Source organism: Mirounga angustirostris, unplaced genomic scaffold (assembly GCF_029215605.1).
Source record: "Mirounga angustirostris isolate CCGP_5_RB_7025 unplaced genomic scaffold, mMirAng1.0.hap1 SCAF_2, whole genome shotgun sequence".
NCBI classification, from domain to species: Eukaryota; Metazoa; Chordata; class Mammalia; order Carnivora; family Phocidae; genus Mirounga; species Mirounga angustirostris.
Genome location: NW_026991710.1, coordinates 185,430,198 through 185,448,990, shown reverse-complemented (window position 1 = coordinate 185,448,990; position 18,793 = coordinate 185,430,198). Strand labels below are relative to the sequence as shown.

Below are 18,793 nucleotides of genomic sequence, written 5' to 3'. Positions count from 1 at the left end.
CTGCCAACTGAAAACTTTGTTATGGTTGTTGCTATTATGTCAAGGTATTCCCTGGTTTATTTTCAGCCTTTCACTGTGTAATGAATCAATCATCCCACTTGTTTGTTTATAACTATGACACATCATTTGTTTTCCAATGAGAAATCTTCAAAAAGTATAGGAAAAAAGCAATTATTTTGTGATACTCATTTGCAATAAAAGTTTGCACACTCTTTCTCCACTTGAATACACTTAGCATTTTTATTTAAAATTACTGCCCCCGCCCCGTCCCTGAACCATATTCTTGAATTAACATGTAACTCTCTATATGTTCTGGATTTCTTTTCATAAGCAGAATTAGAGACTTATTCAAAAGGCTGATAGCATATGAGCTCATAAACGAGAGGCAACCTCTTAGAAGTGCAAGTTTTCTCAACTATGCTGTGTTTCTAGGCATCTGTCAAGAAGGAAGCAAACATGAAAATGAGTAAGACCTTGAGCAGTGTGTGTATATCTTGCCAGCAGTGCTTTGTATTTTAAACAGAGTCCACTTTTATTAGGTTATTGTTGATCATTAATGGAGAGGGTTTGCACTTAACCCTATGTGCTGCATCATTCGAACTATCCACAAAGAATATTCTGGCTGTACACAGTGAGACTATAATCCTTCTGTATTCCTTTCTGAAATTTTGGTTCAGTAGTCCATATATAATTGCATTGAGGCAGCTGTTGAAATATGCCATATAGTAACTGGCCACAAATAGCCACTCTGGGACCCTGGGCTCCATGCTGACAGGGTCTGAAGCCACGGCGAGCCCAATAAAGTTGAGAGGAGCCCAACAGATGGCAAAAAGGACAAAAACCACAAACATGGTGACAAAATTCCTCAAGTCCTGTGGTTTCATTTTGGGTTTATTGTCAGGTTTCACCCTCCATCTGACCTGAAGAACCAGGATCCATATTCTTAGGTAACAGAAGATGACTATGGTCATGGGAACTATGAAATGGAAAACCACTACGGCTATGGTATATGCTGAACTGATAGACTGTGCAAAGGTGCAGGAGTAGATCCTTGGGTCATACTGCAGGGTTCTGGTTCGCAAGTTGGGCATGACCGCCACGAGCGTCAGCATCCATATCAGGAACACGTGGCAGAGGGAATTCTTGTTACTGTACACCTTGTCGTACTTGAGACTGTGACAGATGTAGCAGTAACGGTTAATGGCAATTCCAGTGATATTGAATATGGAGCCAATGACGCTGAGGCCCATCAGGAAACCACTGACTTGGCAGTGCAAATAGCCCAGATTCCATCCATTGTTAAATATAGATGTCAGCACCAAGGGGTATGGGTAAACAGCCACCACCAGGTCTGCAACTGCAAGGCTCACCACAAATATATTTCCTAAAAGAGAAAGGTTTAGGAAGTACAGGTTATCACCAGTTTTATATGGATTGCATGGGTTTTCTTTCAAAGTTATTATTTTTTTAAAGAGCTGTTTCTGCACCTCCGGGAACCTGGCATCACAGCTACTGCGAATTTACAACTGAAATGGAGGCCACTTTCATCAGGAAGCAAGCCCCCTGTTGCCCCTCGTCAGACCAATTCTCCTGTGCACAAATTCCTGCATTCCTAAGGCAAGGTATAGTCCATGTTCAAAACTGTTGTTTATCAAACTGTTTGGTTGCTGTTCTTGGACAGCAATGAATCCTTGACCCTTGGTACAATAGTTAAGAGAAAAAGGGTTTTTGCATCGACTGTCTGGGCTAGAATATTGACTTCACCCCTTCCTAGCTGTCTAACTGGGGCAAGTTATATTATCTCACCAAATGTCAGTTTCCTCTTCTGTAAGATGGGGTTAATGACAGTACCCTCTTGATAAAGCTATGATGAGGACAAATTGAGGCAATCTGTGTCAAGTGCTGAGCAGTATCTGTCACATAAGTGCTCCATTAATGTTGTTGGTATTCTGCAACACTCTCACCTCAATCCAAAGGAAAAGGTAGAAATACTTCTAGATTTCATAAAGAACTTACGGTATAAAAAATTAAACCCTAAATATTTTCTATGTTAATATAATAACACATTTGAAAGTATAAAAACAAGGAACTCTAGTCAAATTTTCTAAGATAGTCTGCAAAGTATGTTCTTTTGTAGCTCATTTGCCTTAGTTTCTTACTATTCCTTCTGCCTTCAGTGGCTCTTCTAATTTTTAAAATGCTACCCATTTTCCCATCCATCTTAAATGGAAATGCCTCAAGCCTTTACTTATTTGCCCAACTACATGGAAGACCTTCCTCTTTCGCAGGCTTCTAAATCACTTTATTTGTATCACATTTAATTTAGATTAAATTGTAATAAATTTCAATAAAACCTTATTAAGTGCATTCAGTAGGTACTGGGTAAACAGGAAAGAACAGACAGGGATCCTATGATTCTCAAACTGAGAAAAAATTAAAAGAGAGAAAGAAGTGTAAGAGTATATGTAGAAAAAAAGGGAGCAAGGAATGGAGTGAGCTAGGAAGAAGTGGGGAGGAACATTCCAGGAGGAGTGACCATATATTTTGCCTTTTATAATATTTATTTGTAAACTTAAGTTTCCTATATTTCTATACCATAGTACCCTAAGAGTGTGTCCTCCTTGTAATCGGATCTTGAATAGTAGTTCCCAGTGAGACTTTTGCTCAAATGCTTGATGGCAGATATTAAATGTCATCTCCCAATATCTGAAATAAAACCACCTTTGTATCTGAGGTTCCTATTTGATTAATTTTATTCCACATCCCTCCAAAAATTGCAAAGAAATGAAGTAAAAAAGCAGGTGTGCCTAAAAAAAGGGAAGGTTTTGACATATAGGTAGGAATTTCAGATAAATTGTTGTAAAAACAATTTCTTTGAAAACTGGTTACATGAGACCAAATGAAAGCAATAAAAACATATTTATTTTTCCCCACAGAACAATTTCAATCACCAATGAAATATTTAAATTCTAAAGTGGTTTTGTTTTAATGAATTTTTAACTCAAAATGCATAATACTTAAAAAATACTTATAATATATGAAATTCAGCTACAAATTATCATCGAAGAAGTCCATTTTTACCCAGAACACTATGATGACAAACTGACATAGATTTATTTTTAAAGAGCTTAAAAATAAGATCATAAACAATGTCATAGATTTCTTTCATAGCTTTAATCTTCTGTTCCATTTAGTTTATAACAATATGCTTCTTTTTTGTTCAAGTCATTACATTAATTAAATCATTAGTTTACTTTTCTTTGAACTAATCCCCTTTTACAAGTGTCTGGAGAAAAAAAAAATTAAGCCATAGACTCTACTACACAGATGTGGCTATCAGGTAACTCAGCTGGAAGCTTTACCATATCTGCAGGTGTGTGTGTGTTGGGGAGGAGGAGGAATGATAAGAGTAATTAACTTCATCATGATTATACACATTATAATATCATTTCTTCTATCTCAGCTCTATGTACCTCCAGATAGATAGCGATCTATCCTTTTTACAGGCATCCAACACTCCCTATAACCAGCACAGCAATGCATTCTGAAACTTAAAATAATTTCTGTTCATGGCTAGCAATTCCTTTTTTTTTTTTTTAAGATTTTATTTATTTGACAGAGAGAGACACAGTGACAGAGAGAACACGAGCAAGGGGAGAGGGAGAGGGAGAAGCAGGGGGAAGGGAGAGGGAGAAGCAGGCTTCCAGTGGAGCAGGGAGCCCGATGCGGGGCTCGATCCCAGGACCTTGAGATCAAGACCTGAGCCAAAGGCAGTCGCTTAACCGACTGAGCCACCCAGGTGCCCCTAGCAATTCCTTTTCTGTTGGATTTACTTCCAGTCCTTACCACAGAGGAATTATGGACTCCTAGGATGTTAAGATTGAAAGGAATATTAGTGATCATGCAGATTAATTCCTACTTTTTAGAGATGAGGAAAACAGAAATACAGAGTTAAATTGGATGAAGTCATACAATTAATGCAAGACTGCAACAATGCTGTTTGTTAATGTTGCTCAGTGCATTTCCTTAAGAAAGTTCCTGTGGCCAGAAATATGTGAGTGTTGGATATTGGGCCCTCTGGCCAGGCAGGCCCGGGCTTAGAGCCTCTTCAGGCATAATTCCAAAAAAGCATCTTAGAACCAGAATGAGGGGAAGGGTAGGCAGTTCGAGGTCTCTCTTCTGGTAACAAGAAGAAACAGCTGACAGCCTCACGGTGACTAAAGACACAAGCAAATTATAAAATGCTGAGCAAACATTCATTCTGGTGAATAAAACCTTAAATTATAGGGGAAATATGGCACAGATATGAATAAAATCAGTTATTAGACAGCTGAAAAGTTGCCTTGTCTAAACTGCTTCCTTCGGAACTAGTCCCGGGACTTCCCTCTGGGAATGGCCAAAGCAAGGAGCCATTGCTTTTCTAAGTATTTCTCTTCTTCTCACCATCTTCCCATACCTCAAGCTATTAACAGTGCCCATGAGGGCAGTGCCCATCTGAGATGTCTTTCTCCCCCTCCAATAAGACCTGGCATCGAGTTATATCTTTAAACAAAATGCAGAGTGGATGTATATTGTATGGACTAAGCTGAAAGGATGTTTGAATGCAGGGTTCCAGGGTCATGTTCCCCAGCAGAGACAGCTGCGTGAGATGTAAGAGGTGGAAGTGAAGGGCAGTCAGGCTCTCTCCGCATTCCGAAGTCGGTGTGCATCTCCAGGCACCATGGCAGCTCTGGCTCTTTGACTCCTATCCACTGGCCTGCAGTGATGGTGGGGGTGGGGTGGGGGGAGGTAGGGGGCTCGGGGGTGCAGCGTGCCCACAGCTTCTGCTCCTTCTCTGAGGTCCACCCCGGCTTGGGGAAAGTGAGAGACTGGCAGGAATTCAGTTCATCCTCCTGGGTTCCAGTCCTTCCTCCAAGGTTCTCCTTGCTTTCCATTTTGACATCCATCGATTCTTCTCAGCTGCCTTATCTATGGACTTGAGGCTTGTGATGGTTAATTTTATGTGTCAACATGACCAGGTCATGGGGTGCTCAGAGAGCGGGTTAAACATTACTTCTAGATGTGTCTATGAGCGTGTTTCCAGAGGAAATTAGCATTTGAATAGGCCTGGTAAAGTCGATGTCCTCTTCATTGTGGGTGAGCATTATACAGCCCATTATGGGTTTGAATAAAACAAAAAAGTTGGAGGAAAGGGGAACTCACTCTCTCTGCCTGACTACTTGGGCTGGATACCAGTCTTCTCAGCCTGTGGACCATAACTGACATCATAGGTGCTCCTGGACCGTGGACCCCCAAGTGGTGGTGTGATCTGAAAGAGCTCTTATAGACTATGTATTGTCTGAGCCACCCGATCATAAAGTTGGCATGCACGGCATCAACTAGAAGTGGTATAGACAAAATCTGGCTCAAGTATATACTGAGGGCCCAAGTAAACTGCATGAGCAAGTGTCACAGATGCCCATGGCCCACATTCCTGCATCACTGCCCCCTTTTTCTCAGCCTGCACCTATGGCCTCATGAGAAGTCCCCTTTGGTCAGTTAATAAGGAAGAAAAAAATCTTTTGGCATGCTTTGCAGTTGGGTTTTCATGATAGGCTGGTGCTGCCTAAAATTGGATGTTGTAGCACTAGGGACAAGGTCAAATCCAGGGACAAGGATAAAGGAAAATACTCCTAGTGCAAAGAACTTTGAACAGAACTTCAAACTTGTTGTTCATTTTGCCTGGACAGAGACTGTCACAGGTACATGTTTACATTGATTCATGGGGAGTGGCGAATGGTACAGCTAGACAGTCAAAGGTTGGAAGGAACAGGTTTAGAAAACTGGTAACACAGGAATCTGGAGAAGGGGTAGGAGCACACACCTCTCAGCATGGGCACTGAGTGTGAAAATGCTTGTGTCCCACACGAACACTCACCAAAAAGCAACCTCAGCAGAAAAGGATTTGGTTTTGTTTTGTTTTGTTGTATTAGCAGAAGAGGATCTTAATGTCACAACCTGTGGACATTAATCTTTCCTCGGTCACCACTGTCCCTGACCAATAAGCTCACAAAGTCATCATGCAGCAGAAATTTAGGAGTTACTAACGGGCCCAGCCACATAGACTACTACTCATGAAAATGATCTGGTTATAGCCACTGCTGTCCTGATGAATGCCCAACCTGTCAACAACAAAGACCAACACTGATACGGCACTGTTCCCCAGGAATATCAGCCAGACAATGGTGGTAGATTGATTACATTGGACCACTTCCATCATTAAAGAGGAAGTACTTTGTTCTCAGTGGAACAGAAGCATATTCTGGATATGGATTTGCCTTTCCTACCCTTAATTATTCACCAATCTGACATCCATAGAATTACAAGGTGCCTTTTTCTTTATGATAAAAACATTGCTCTGACTGAGGAACTCAATTTGTAGCAAGTGAAGCAAGACATTGTGGTAGAATGGCTTATGAAGGTTTAGTTTCAGCACCAGCTGAATGAGCAGAGGGTGATGTCCCCCAGGGTGTAGTATGTGTTATAAATCAAGGACTAGAGTCACAGATCAGAAAATCAAGTGTGGGAATGGTCATTTTTCCTCTCATAATTATCCTAGTGACACCCTAGCAAAATATTTCCTTCCTGTCCCCACAACTAGGTTCTGTTGTTCTAAAGTCTTGGTTTCCAAGGGAGGAATGCTCTACCAAGAGACATAATAGTGGTTTCCTTAAACTGGAGGTTGAGACTGCCACCTGGCTACTTTGGGCTCCTCATTCCAGGGAATCCATAGACTAAGCGTGGGGTCGCTGTCCCAAGTGGGGTGATTGATCCTGATTCTCAAGGGAAAATTGGGTTGTTCCTACCCAGTAGGAGCCAGCGTGTGTATGTCTGCAGTGCAGGAGCTCCCTCCCCTGGAGCGCCCTGGTACTGCCATGCTCTGTGATTAAAGCCAATGGAAAACGAAGCATCCCAATTCAGGCAGGAATGCCAATGTGCCGGAGCTTTGGGGAGGGAGGTTTGAGTCACCTGGACAGGCAAGAAATCTATCTCCCCATCTCACACTGTACAAAGTTGGGGCCTTGAGTGTGTCTTCATCAGCACGTTTCTATGGCTCTAGCTATCTGGTTCCTAATTTGGTAACCGTTGAATCTGTGTGATGATTTCACCTGAGGACAATGCATTTACTTGTGTGGGCTACCCTCAAAACTCTGGCTGGGGTGCCCGTTACTATGGCAAGCTGGTTTCTGGGTTGTTTCTCACATCCTGTCTGTGTCCTAGGCGTTGGAGTAGATGCTGCCAATACCTTTTCCAAGTGCCCTCTGCCAGGCTGGTGCACTTACTACTGAACTTTGATGAGTCTTGGGTGCCTCCATTTACTTGCAGCTGCCTCCGCCAGAGAATTGCCCTCAGTTGAGTAGACAACAAATGACCAGTTGACAACAGAGTAGAAAAGGCCAGTCCCTTCACCTTTAGTGGTTGCAACTTTGTGGTCAGATTTATAACCAGAGGCCTCGGCTTGTTGGATTGGGCCAAGTCTAGGCTTCGCCTGAGATCCCATCCTTGCCTGACGCTTCCCCTGCCCTCGGCAGCTTCTCTCACCCACTACACGTTCCCCCTGAGAGCACTCCCTCAATAAAGCATGAGTAGCGAAACTGCCACCGCCCTCTCAGGTTCTGTTTGTAGGCAACCTAAGGTGGACCTTCAGCTCTGTGATGAGGTTAGGTGGTTTTCTAAAGAAGTCACCCACTTCTTAGAATAAAAGAGGGACCACTTACTATGCTGTCTTACAGAAACAAACAAACCAGCTGAAGTTCCAGACTTAAATGCTTCTTGGTCTTGCTTTTTAGTCTTTTCGTCCTTGCTATTCGTACGCATGCTTCCAACATCAAACCAACATGTGACTCCACCCATGTGCAAAGAAGTCTGTCTCCCTCTGAGACCTCTTGAGGTCCAGGACTCTGACAGCACAGTGCCTGGCACATAGTAGGTGCTCGGGAATGGTTTGCTGGATGAACTTAAGTCTCTAAACTCCACTCATACAAAAGTAGAAATTAGTTGCTTTCTTTGCACTTATTTGCCAGGATGTTAGTTTTTTTTTCAACAGGCCAGTATTCATTCCTTCTTTCATTTTAGCCTGGACTTGAACTTGGAAAGCAAGATTAGAGACCCACTGAATTATTGTTCATAACTTAAAAAATAAAACCCTGGGATGCCTGGGTGGCTCAGTCAGTTAAGTGTCTGACTCTTGATTTCAACTCAGGTCATGATCTCAGAGTTGTGAGATCGAGCCCTGCATCAGGCTCCACACTGAGCGTGGAGCCTCTTTGGGATTCTCTCTCTCCCTATTCCTCTGCCTCTCCCCCCTCCACTCCACTCACACATGCTCTCGCTCTAAAAAAATAATAATAATAACAAAATAAATAAAACCCTGACTGTGCCTGAACTGTGCCCAACATCAAACAAAGATAAAGACGTTTAAACAGGAAAACTTTGGCTAGTCTTGAAAACATTTTTCATGTGTTTTACATAGCAAATCCACAGACTCAGATCTAAAAAATTTGGCTTAAGGAAGAATCTATTTATTTTGTACATCAGAGCTCACAGGCAATGTCTTACATTCTTAAATTTCAAAGGACTATATTTGAGAAACTTGTCTTTGCAGATTGTTGAGGCAACGTGGACCTTAAGTTTAGAAACAAACACATCTGCATTCAGATCCTGGCTATGACACTTGTTAAATGACCTTGGGTAAGTCGTAGCTTCCCAGAGCCTCAATCTCTTAATATGTAATAAATCAAGATAATAATAATGACCATGGTGAGGGGGCGCCTGGGTGGCTCAGTTGTTAAGCGTCTGCCTTCGGCTCAGGTCATGATCCCAGGGTCCTGGGATCAAGCCCCGCATGGGGCTCCCTGCTATGGCGGGAAGCCTGCTTCTCCCTCTCCCACTCCCACTGCTTGTGTTCCTGCTCTCGCTGTCTCTCTCTCTGTCAAAATAAATAAAATCTTAAAAAAAATAATAACGACCATGGTGAGGGTTTGAGAGAGTGCATAGAACACCTTTGGCTTTAGATAATTACTCATTCCTTCTCTTCCATCTTGATGGAAACTGCATATCGTGCTTCTCCGAATGCTCCTCCCCTGGTCAGATAGCCCCGGCTGAGACAACATCTGTCCCGGCAAAGGCTTGCTCCTCCCCTAAGGCCTGTCATCTTGCAGAGCTCTCCCTTAGCGAATAAGCCTCCTTTTATCCTCCTGTCCTTCTAGCTATCAGCCCTTTCCTCTCCCTTCAAACATATCAGACAAGACTGTCCCTCTGTTTCCTTCCCACCTATTTTAAATTTATCTTCCTATAATATCTGGGTTCTACCCACATCACGTTGCTGAAACTTCTCTCTGGTCATCAGTACCATTCTTCCTGAGCCTTCTCTCAGCCTTCATCCTCCTTAAAGTCCTGAAACATAATACCCTATTCATGTAACACCTGTCCACATACAACCACCCTGTGTGAATAGTGGAAGATACTATGCATGTGGTACTGAGCACATCTACGAACCTCGCTCTGTTGCCTCCTTGACCCCAGGTGCCCCCCTGGCTCTTCAGTCTCTGTATCTCACTGTCTTCCCTGACCTACTCCCTAGCTTGGTGGTGACTCCCTAATACTGTAAGCATAGTTGATTTATGGGTTGTCTTGACTGTTCTGTTACTGTAGCATATGTGCAATAAAAGAGGCTAAGAAAACTTCAGTATATAATAAACAACACACATAACCCTATTGCTCTAGTTCAGTTTTCAATCAATTTTTAAAAGTGTGAAATCCTACCAGGAATTCTTCTCATTTTCTAGATCTGGTTACTCTTTTCTCAGAAGGGTGGTTTTGGGGGATATTTGTAATATGTGAATATCCACATTACAGCCAGATTGATTCAGCCTTTCATCTGTAAGCTAAACACAAACTACTGATGTCTATAGGGAGCTTGGGAAGATGGCAGAGTAGGAGGACCCTGAGCTGACTGCATACCACGTTTACAACTAGATACCATCCACATCCAAGTCAATAAATCAGAGAGTGACCTGAAGGCTGCAGAACAAACTCCACAACTAAATATGGAGAAGTTGCATCTGAAAGGTTAGGAAGGTCAGAAAGGCAGAGGGAGGCTACCTGCAGGAGAGAGGGAGCTGCATATATGCAGAGGGCAGAGAAATGGGCCCTTGCAACAGGGAGCTCACTCAGCGAAAACTAATCTCCACAAGGTTTGGCTTTAAAACCAGAGAGGCTGAATTCCATGAGTTTGTAAAAGTGAGACTTGGAGCCTGGGGCTTTAAAAGTCAGTCGATTCAGCACTGGGTGAGCCAGGAGGGCAAGTGATAGCCAGGTGGCCACCCTTAAAGAGACAGCAGCCTGCATGAAGAGGCAACATAACAATAGCAGTTTATACAACACTGGGGGCAAACGGGAGACATCTGTTCATAATAATTTGGGAGCATGTTGGGGGACTTCTTTGAAAACAAGGGAGCTGGCAGATGCCACTTTCCTCCCCTGCCCCCCAGCATAAACACAGATCCACCTACAGGAGGCAGGACTTCACACACATGTCTAGCTTCAGCAGAGGGCTCAAGGCAAATTTTATTAAAGCTCTGCACATGCCCTACCCCATCAGCAGGGCCACAGCTGCCGCTGGGTCCAGCTGCTGCTGCATGCCTAGTAGTGCATTCCCAGCCACCGTCGCACCCGGTGCCCAGACACTGGGTGCATGGCTACCTCCACACACCATGTTCCATGCCCAGCTGTGCACTCAGCATACAGCCGCTAGCCACCACTGTGCTTCAGTGGATCCAGCATAGAACTAGTGGCCCAATGCAAATTTTGCTAACACTGGTGCCCCACTCCCAAGTTCCCTGCAGACATGCACCCTCCGAGCTGGCCTGCCTGGCATGCACCCTCAGCGCTGGCCAACCAACAACAGGCAAAGAGTCCGTGCAGATTACTGCATGGAAAGGAAAAGTGACTCAGATACAATAGGATGTCAGCAACACACTTAGGTCACTCTCCTAAAGGGCCAGGTTTTGGTGAACAGGGGACACTGCACTGCAGGGGACTCTAGGACCTCCTCTTCATAGTCACTACCTTCAAAAGCAGTGTCATAGCTGGCTTTCTTCACACAAAGAAACAGACACAGAGAGGCAGACAAAATGAGGAAAAATTTACTGCAAATAAAAGAACAAGACAAGGTCATGGCCAGAGATCTAAGCAAAACAGATATAAGTAACATGCCTGATAAAGACGTTAAAGCAATGATCATAAGGATATTCACTGGACTTGAGGAAAGAGTGGAAGACATGAGTGAGACCCTTAACACAGAAATAAGGAATGCCATAACAGAGATAAAGGGCTCAATAAATGGAATGAGAAACACACCTGATGGCATAAATAGCAGGATGGAAGAAGCAGAAGAATGAATTATGACCTAGGAGACACAATAATGGGAAGTAATCAAGCTGAAGGGAAGAGAGAAAAGAATTACACAAAATGAGAACAGAATTGGGTAACTCAGTCACTCCATCAGACATAATAACATTTGTGTTATACGAGTCCCAGAAGAAGAAGAGAGAGAAATGGGAGCGGAAAATTTATTTCAAGAAACAATAGCTGTAAACTTCCCTACCCTGGGGAAGGAAACAGATATCCAGATCCAGGAGACACAGAGAACTCCCATCAAAATCAACAAAAGCAGGGGTACCTAGCTGGCTCAGTCAGAGGAGCATGCAACTCTTGATATCTGAGTTGCAAGTCTGAGCACAATGTTGGGTGTAGAGATTATTTAAAAGTAAAGTCTTTATTAAAAAATCAAAAGCAGAGAGACACCAAGACATTTTAATTAAATTTGCAAAATACAGTGATAAAGAAAAAGTCTTAAAAGCAGCAAAAGAAGTCATTAACTTACAAGGGAAAAACCCATAAGGCTAGCAGGAGATTTCTCAACAGAAACTTGACAAGTCTGAAGAGAGTGGCATGACATATTCAAAATGCTGAATGGGAAAAATCAGCCAAGAATCCTCTATCCAGCAAAGTTATCAATCAGAATAGATAGAGAGAGTTTCCCAGACAAACAAAAAGTTCAAGACCACTGAACCAGCCCTGCAGGAAGTATTAAAGGGGACTCTATGAATGGAAAGGAGAGACCCAAAATAACAGTGTAAAGGTAGGAAACACAAAAGCAGTAAAAAAGAATATTTTTGTAAAAAATTGGTCAAGAAGCTAACTATAACATATACCTAAAATGTGGGGAGAAGAGTAGAAAAGAATAAGTTCAAACTAAAATGACCATCAAATTAATATAGACTGCTATATGCAGAGGAGGTTATATACAAACCTAATGGCAACCATGTATCAAAAACCACTAATAAATATGCAATGAATAAAGAGAAAGTAACCCAGTTATATCATTAAAGAAAATCAGCAAAACATGAAAGGGAGAAAGACAAGAAAGGATCAGAGAAAATCTTCAGAAACAACCACAAAACAAGTAATAAAATGGCAATAAATACATATATATCGATAATTACTTTGCATGTAAATGGACTAAACCCTCCTGTCAAAAGAGAGTCACAGAATGGATAAAAAAAAACAATATTGAGCTATATGCTGCCTATAAAAGATTCATTATAGACCTAAAGACACCTGCAGATTGAAAGTGAGGGGATGGAGAAAACTCTATCATGCAAATGGATATCAAAAGAAAGCCAGAGTAGCAATACTTATATTGGACAAAATAAATTTTAAAACAAAGACTGTAAGAAGAGAAAAAGAGGACACTATATAATAATAAAGAGGAAAGTCCAACAAGAAGTTATAATCATAGTAAATATTTATGCACCCAACATAGAAGCACCTAAATACATAAAACAGTTAATGACAAACATATAGGAATTAATAATAATATAATAATAGTAGGGGACTTTAACACCCTGCTTACATCATTGGACAGATCATCTAAACAACATCAACAAGGAAATGATAGCTTTGAATGACACATGGGAACAGATGGATTTAACAGATATATTCAGAACATTTCATCCTAAAACAGCAGAATACACATTCTTTTCAAGTGCACATGGAACATTCTCCAGAATGGATCACATGTTAGGCCACAAAACTAGCCTCACCAAATTCAAGAAGATCGAAGTCGTACCATGCATCTTTTCTGGCTGACCACAACGCTATGAACCTAGAAGTCAGCCACCAGAAAAAAATATGGGTAGACCACAAATACATAGAGGTTAAAGAACACACTACTAAACAATGAATGGGTAACCAGGAAATAAAGGAAGAAATAAGTAAGTACATGGAAACAAATGAAAATGAAAGCACAATAGTCCAAAACCTCTGGGATGGAGCATATGTAGTTCTATGAGGGAAGTTTATAGCAATACAAGCCCACCACAAGAAGCAAGAAAATTTTCCAATAAACAACCTAACCTTACACCTAAAGGAGCTAGAAAAGAACAAACAAAACCTACAGCCCGCAGAAGGAAGGAAATAAGATTAGAGCAATAATCAAAGAAATATCAAAGAAAAGTAAAAAAATATATAGAAAATATCAATGTAACCAAAAGATGGTTCTTTGAAAAATCTATAAAATTGATATACCTCTAGCCAGACTTACCAAGAAAAACAGAGAAAGTACTCAAAGAAATAAAATCACAAATGAGAGAAGAGAAATAACAACCAACATGACAGAAATACAATCATAAGAGAATATTATGAAAAACTATATCCCAACAAATTGGACAACCTGCAAGAAATGGATAAATTCCTAGAAACATATAAACTCTCAAAACTGAAACAGGAGGCTGGGGCACCTGGGTGGCTCAGTCATTAAGCATCTGCCTTCAGCTCAGGTCATGATCCCAGGGTCCTGGGATCGAGCCCCGCATCGGGCTCCCTGCTCAGCGGGAAGCCTGCTTCTCCCTCTCCCACTCCCCCGCTTGTGTTCCCTCTCTCACTGTGTCTCTCTCTGTCAAATAAGCAAATTAAATCTTTAAAAAAAAAAAAAAACTGAAACAGGAGGAAATAGAAAATTTAAACAGACTGATAGCCAGCAAAGAAATTGAGTCAGTAATCAAAAAAGTCCCAACAAACAAAAGGACCAGATGGCTTCATAGGCACATTCCACCAAATATTTAAAGAACAGTTCATACCTATTCTTATACTATTCCAAAAAATAGAAAAAGAAGGAAAACTTCCAACTTCGTTCTATGGGGCCAGCATTACCTTGATACCAAAACCAGATAAAGACACCACTAAAAAAGAGAACTATAAGCCAATATCCATAATGAACATAGATGCAAAAGTTCTCAATAAAATACTAGTAAACTGAATCCAATAATACATTAAAAAAAAATCATTCATCACAATCAAGTGGAATTTCTTCCTGGGTTGCAAGGGTGCTTCAACATTCACAAATCAAACAATGTGATACATCACATCAACAGGAAAAAGGATAAGAACAGTATGAGCATTTCATTAGATGCAGAAAAAGCATGTGAGAAAGTGCAACATCAATTCATGATAAAAACCCTCAGTGAAATAGGTTTAGAGAGAACATACCTCAAGATAATAAAGTCCATCTATGAAAAACCCACAGGTAACATTATCCTTAATGGGGAAAAAGTGAGAGCTTTCCACCTAAAGTCAGGAACAAGACAAAGATGTCCGCTCTCACCACTTTTATTGCACATGGTACCAGAAGTCCTAGCCACAGCAATCAGACTACAAAAAGAAGTAAAAGGAATCCAAATTGGTAAGGAAGAAGTAAAACATTCACTATTTCCAGATGACATGATATTCTATACAGAAAACCCTAAAGACTCCACCAAAAAACTGCTAGAACTGGTAAACTAATTCAATAAAGCCTCAGGATACAAAATCCATGTGCCGAAACCAGTTGCATTTCTATACACCAATAATGAAGCAGCAGAAAGAGAAATTAAGAAAATAATCCCACTTACAGAAATTAAAAAAACAATCCCACTACTAATATATACCCAAAACAATAAGATACCTGGGAATAAACCTAACCAAAGAGGTCAAAGACCTGTATTCTGAAACCTATGAAATGCTGATGAAAGACATTGAAGATGACACAAAGAAATGGAAAGACATTCCATGCTCATGAATGAGAAGAACAAACATTGTTAAAATGTCTGTACTACCCAAAGCAATCTGGACATTTAATGCAATTCCTATCAAAATACCAACAGCATTTTTCACAGAACTAAAACAATCCCAAAATTTGCCTGGAACCACAAAGGACCCGGAATAACAAAAGCAATCTTGAAAAAGCAAAGCAAAGCTAGAGGCATTAGAATTCCGACTTCAAGTTATATTACAAAGCTATAGTCATCAAAACAGGATGATATTGGCACAAAAATAGACCCAGATCAATAGAACAAAATAGAAAACTCAGAGTCAACAATTACATGGTTAATTAATCTTCATCAAAGAGGAATAGAATATCCATTCGGGAAAGGACAGTCTCTTGAACAAATGGTGTCGGGAAAACTGGACAACTACATGCAAATGAATGAAACTAGACCACTTTCTTATGCACAAAAATAAATTCAAAATGGCTTAAAGACCTAAATGTGAGACCTGAAACCATAAAAATCCCAGAAGAGAACACAGGCAGTAATTTGTTTGACACTGGCCATAACAACTTTTTTCTAGATTTGTGTCCTGAGGCAAGGGAAACAAAAGCAAAAATAAACTATTGGGACTTCATCAAAATAAAAAGCTTCTGCATGGCAAGGGAAACAATCAACAAAACTAAAAGGCAACCTATGGAATGGGAGAAGATAATCAGATAAAGTGTTAGTATCCAAAGTATGTAAAGAAGTTATGACACTCAACACCCCAAATACTAATAATCCAATTAAAAGATAGGCAGAAGACATGAACAGACTCTTCTCCAAAGAAGACATCCAGATGGCCAACAGACACATGAAAAGGTGCTCAACGCCACTCATCAGCGGGGAAATGCAAATCAAAACTACAATGCGGTAGCACCTCACACCTGTCAGAATGGCTGAAATCAACAACACAAGAAACAACAGGTGTTGGCGAGGATGTGGAGAAAAAGGCACCCTCATGCATTGTTAGTGGGAATGCAAACCGGTGCAGCCACTCTGGAAAACAGTGTGGAGGTTCTTCAAAAAGTTAAAAATAGAATTACCCTACAATCCAGCAGTTGCACTACTGGGTATATCCAAAACAAAAACACTAATTCAAAGGAATACTTGCACCCCTATGTTTAAGGCAGGATTATTTACAATAACCAAGATACTGAAAGAGCCTAAATGTCCATCAATTGATGAATGGATAAAGAAGTGTAATATTAATTATATATTATATATAATATGTATAAGTATATATGGAATTATATTAATTATATTGATATATTAATATATAATGATATAATGATATATAATAATATAATGTCTTATAATTATGTTAATATATATGGATTATAATATATAAATTATATATATATTACATATTATACAATATATAGGAGAGGGAGTTTGCTTCTCCCTTCCCCCTTCATGCTTGCTCTCTCACTCTCTCAAATAAATAAAATCTTTAAAAAAAAAAAAGAACTCTGTGAACTCTATTTTGAGATAGTAGTCTTTATTTCCTTAGACACTTTCCTTAATCTTGAAGAACTCCGTGAAAGCTTATATAAGCAAATGAATGGCACTTAATAATATTTCTATTTAATTAGACAAGAGCTCTAAATTGCTAAATTCCAAAAGAGAATTACTGTCTTATTTAAACAGGTACAATCATATTATTGCCCTATTTACACACTAAAATTAAATGGGAGGAGAAATGAAATAAAAGTTAACACTACAAAATTATAAATTAAGATTTTCATAAAGTTCATTTTAGAGAATCAAAATTTGACTCTATTTTTAGGGTCTTAGAATTTAAATACCTAAACCTGTTAAACATTGTACTCTGCCTTAGAAGTAAAAATATATTCACCCATCTTAATTCTACCCAAATACTAAATAACAAAGAATTTACTGTGTTTCCCATTATGTTATATTTAAAGCACAATGAACTTTAAGTTACCAATCCCGTAATCCTTACAGTTATTAGTAGTGTCCTAAATTAAAAAGTGAGGAAATTAAACAAGTAATTTGCTCAAGGTCGTACCCACTGGATGACAGAGCCAGGATTTTATACCAGGTCCTATGGTTCCAGAGCCCACACTATTCAAAGGGTACATATCACCCCAAAAACTTGAGTCTATAATAGAACTAATTTTCCATGGATAAGGATTATTTTGTATATAAAGTGTTGTATATAAAACAACTTTATGTATGTATAACCTTTATGTTGTATATAAAACAACTTTATATATGTATAACCAATATAAAATATAACCTGTTTTGTAAATAGGCTTTTTTAAAAAGCCTATGTGGTAAGGGGCACCTGGGTGGCTCAGTTGGTTAAAGTGTCCAACTCTTGATTTTGGCTCAGGTCATGATTTCAGGGTTGTAAGATCGAGCACTGTGTCAGGCTCCACACTCAGAGGGGAGTCTGCTTAAGTTTCTCTCTCCCTCTGCCCCCCCAAATAAATAAATAAATCTAAAATAAAATAAACCAGTTTGTGTTGTAAGAGAATATAATACCTATACACACAGCCCAAAAATGAAAATAGCCCAAGGTATTACAAACAAAAATATAAGAAATAATTAAAGGTAAACTAATAGGATGAATTAAATAACAAAGGCATAAATGAAATTAAAACTATTTTTTAATTGGCAAATAAAACCCTTAAAAGTAAAAAATTAAAATTTAAGCCAAATCTTAAAATAAGAATGAATTAACTGGAATAGCATTTGTCTTGCCACAGAACTCTGCCTCAAGCTCCAAAATTATCCCAGACCTGGCACAGAGGAGACGTTCAACAGGCACTTAAAAAAAAGGGGGCGGGGGCGGAATGAATGCATGAAGGATAAAAGCACATTATCATTTACAAGATCACATAAGAGAGTTTTATATTTTGAAATGTGTTAAGAAAATTATAAAAGAGGGAATACTAGTTACTGATTAAAATATTTATCATCTTCCATTTAATAACTATGTGAGAAAATGTTTTAAAATTTAAGTTAGCAGGCTGGTTGTCAAACCTCCAAGTGGTATTTTTCCAGGCTATATTGCTTTCTTCAAAAGATACGGAGCCAATGTATTATTTGCCAATAGCTATGCTTTGTCTCCATTATTAACAATTATTTTGAAGCTCTCTCCTTGATTCTGCCCCATGTGTGAAGTAGCTTTCATATTCCCCTATTTATTACCTATTCTTTCATCCTGATGTGGTTTTTTTTTTTAAAGATTTTATTTATTTATTTGAGACAGAGAGAATGAGAGACAGAGAGCATGAGAGGGAGGAGGGTCAGAGGGAGAAGCAGACTCCCCGCTGAGCAGGGAGCCCGATGTGGGACTCGATCCCGGGACTCCAGGATCATAACCTGAGCCGAAGGCAGTCGCTCAACCAACTGAGCCACCCAGGCGCCCCCATCCTGATGTTAATACTAACATCTTTTATTTGTGTATTTTTAATTTGAATTTTAGCTATACTGCAAATAGCTTTTTTAATTATTTTAAATTTTTTCATTTTTAATTGACGTATAGTTGATGTACAATATTAGTTTCAAGGGTACAAGATAGTGATTCAGCATTCACGTATGTCACAAAATGCTCACCAGGCTGAGCGTAGTTACCATCTGTCAGGCAGCAT

General features: G+C 39.8%; 1 protein-coding gene across 1 annotated transcript in view; it reads right to left on the bottom strand.

The window, feature by feature from the left end:
- Window positions 1-437: 437 nt before the first annotated feature.
- The window catches only part of MTNR1A (melatonin receptor 1A), a 37,258-nt gene continuing 18,902 nt past the window's right edge, over window positions 438-18,793 (bottom strand). The window contains exon 2 of the mRNA XM_064583997.1: window positions 438-1,384. Coding sequence (XP_064440067.1) covers window positions 516-1,384 — 869 coding nt within the window. The 3' untranslated portion in view covers window positions 438-515. The remainder of the gene's footprint in view (window positions 1,385-18,793) is intronic.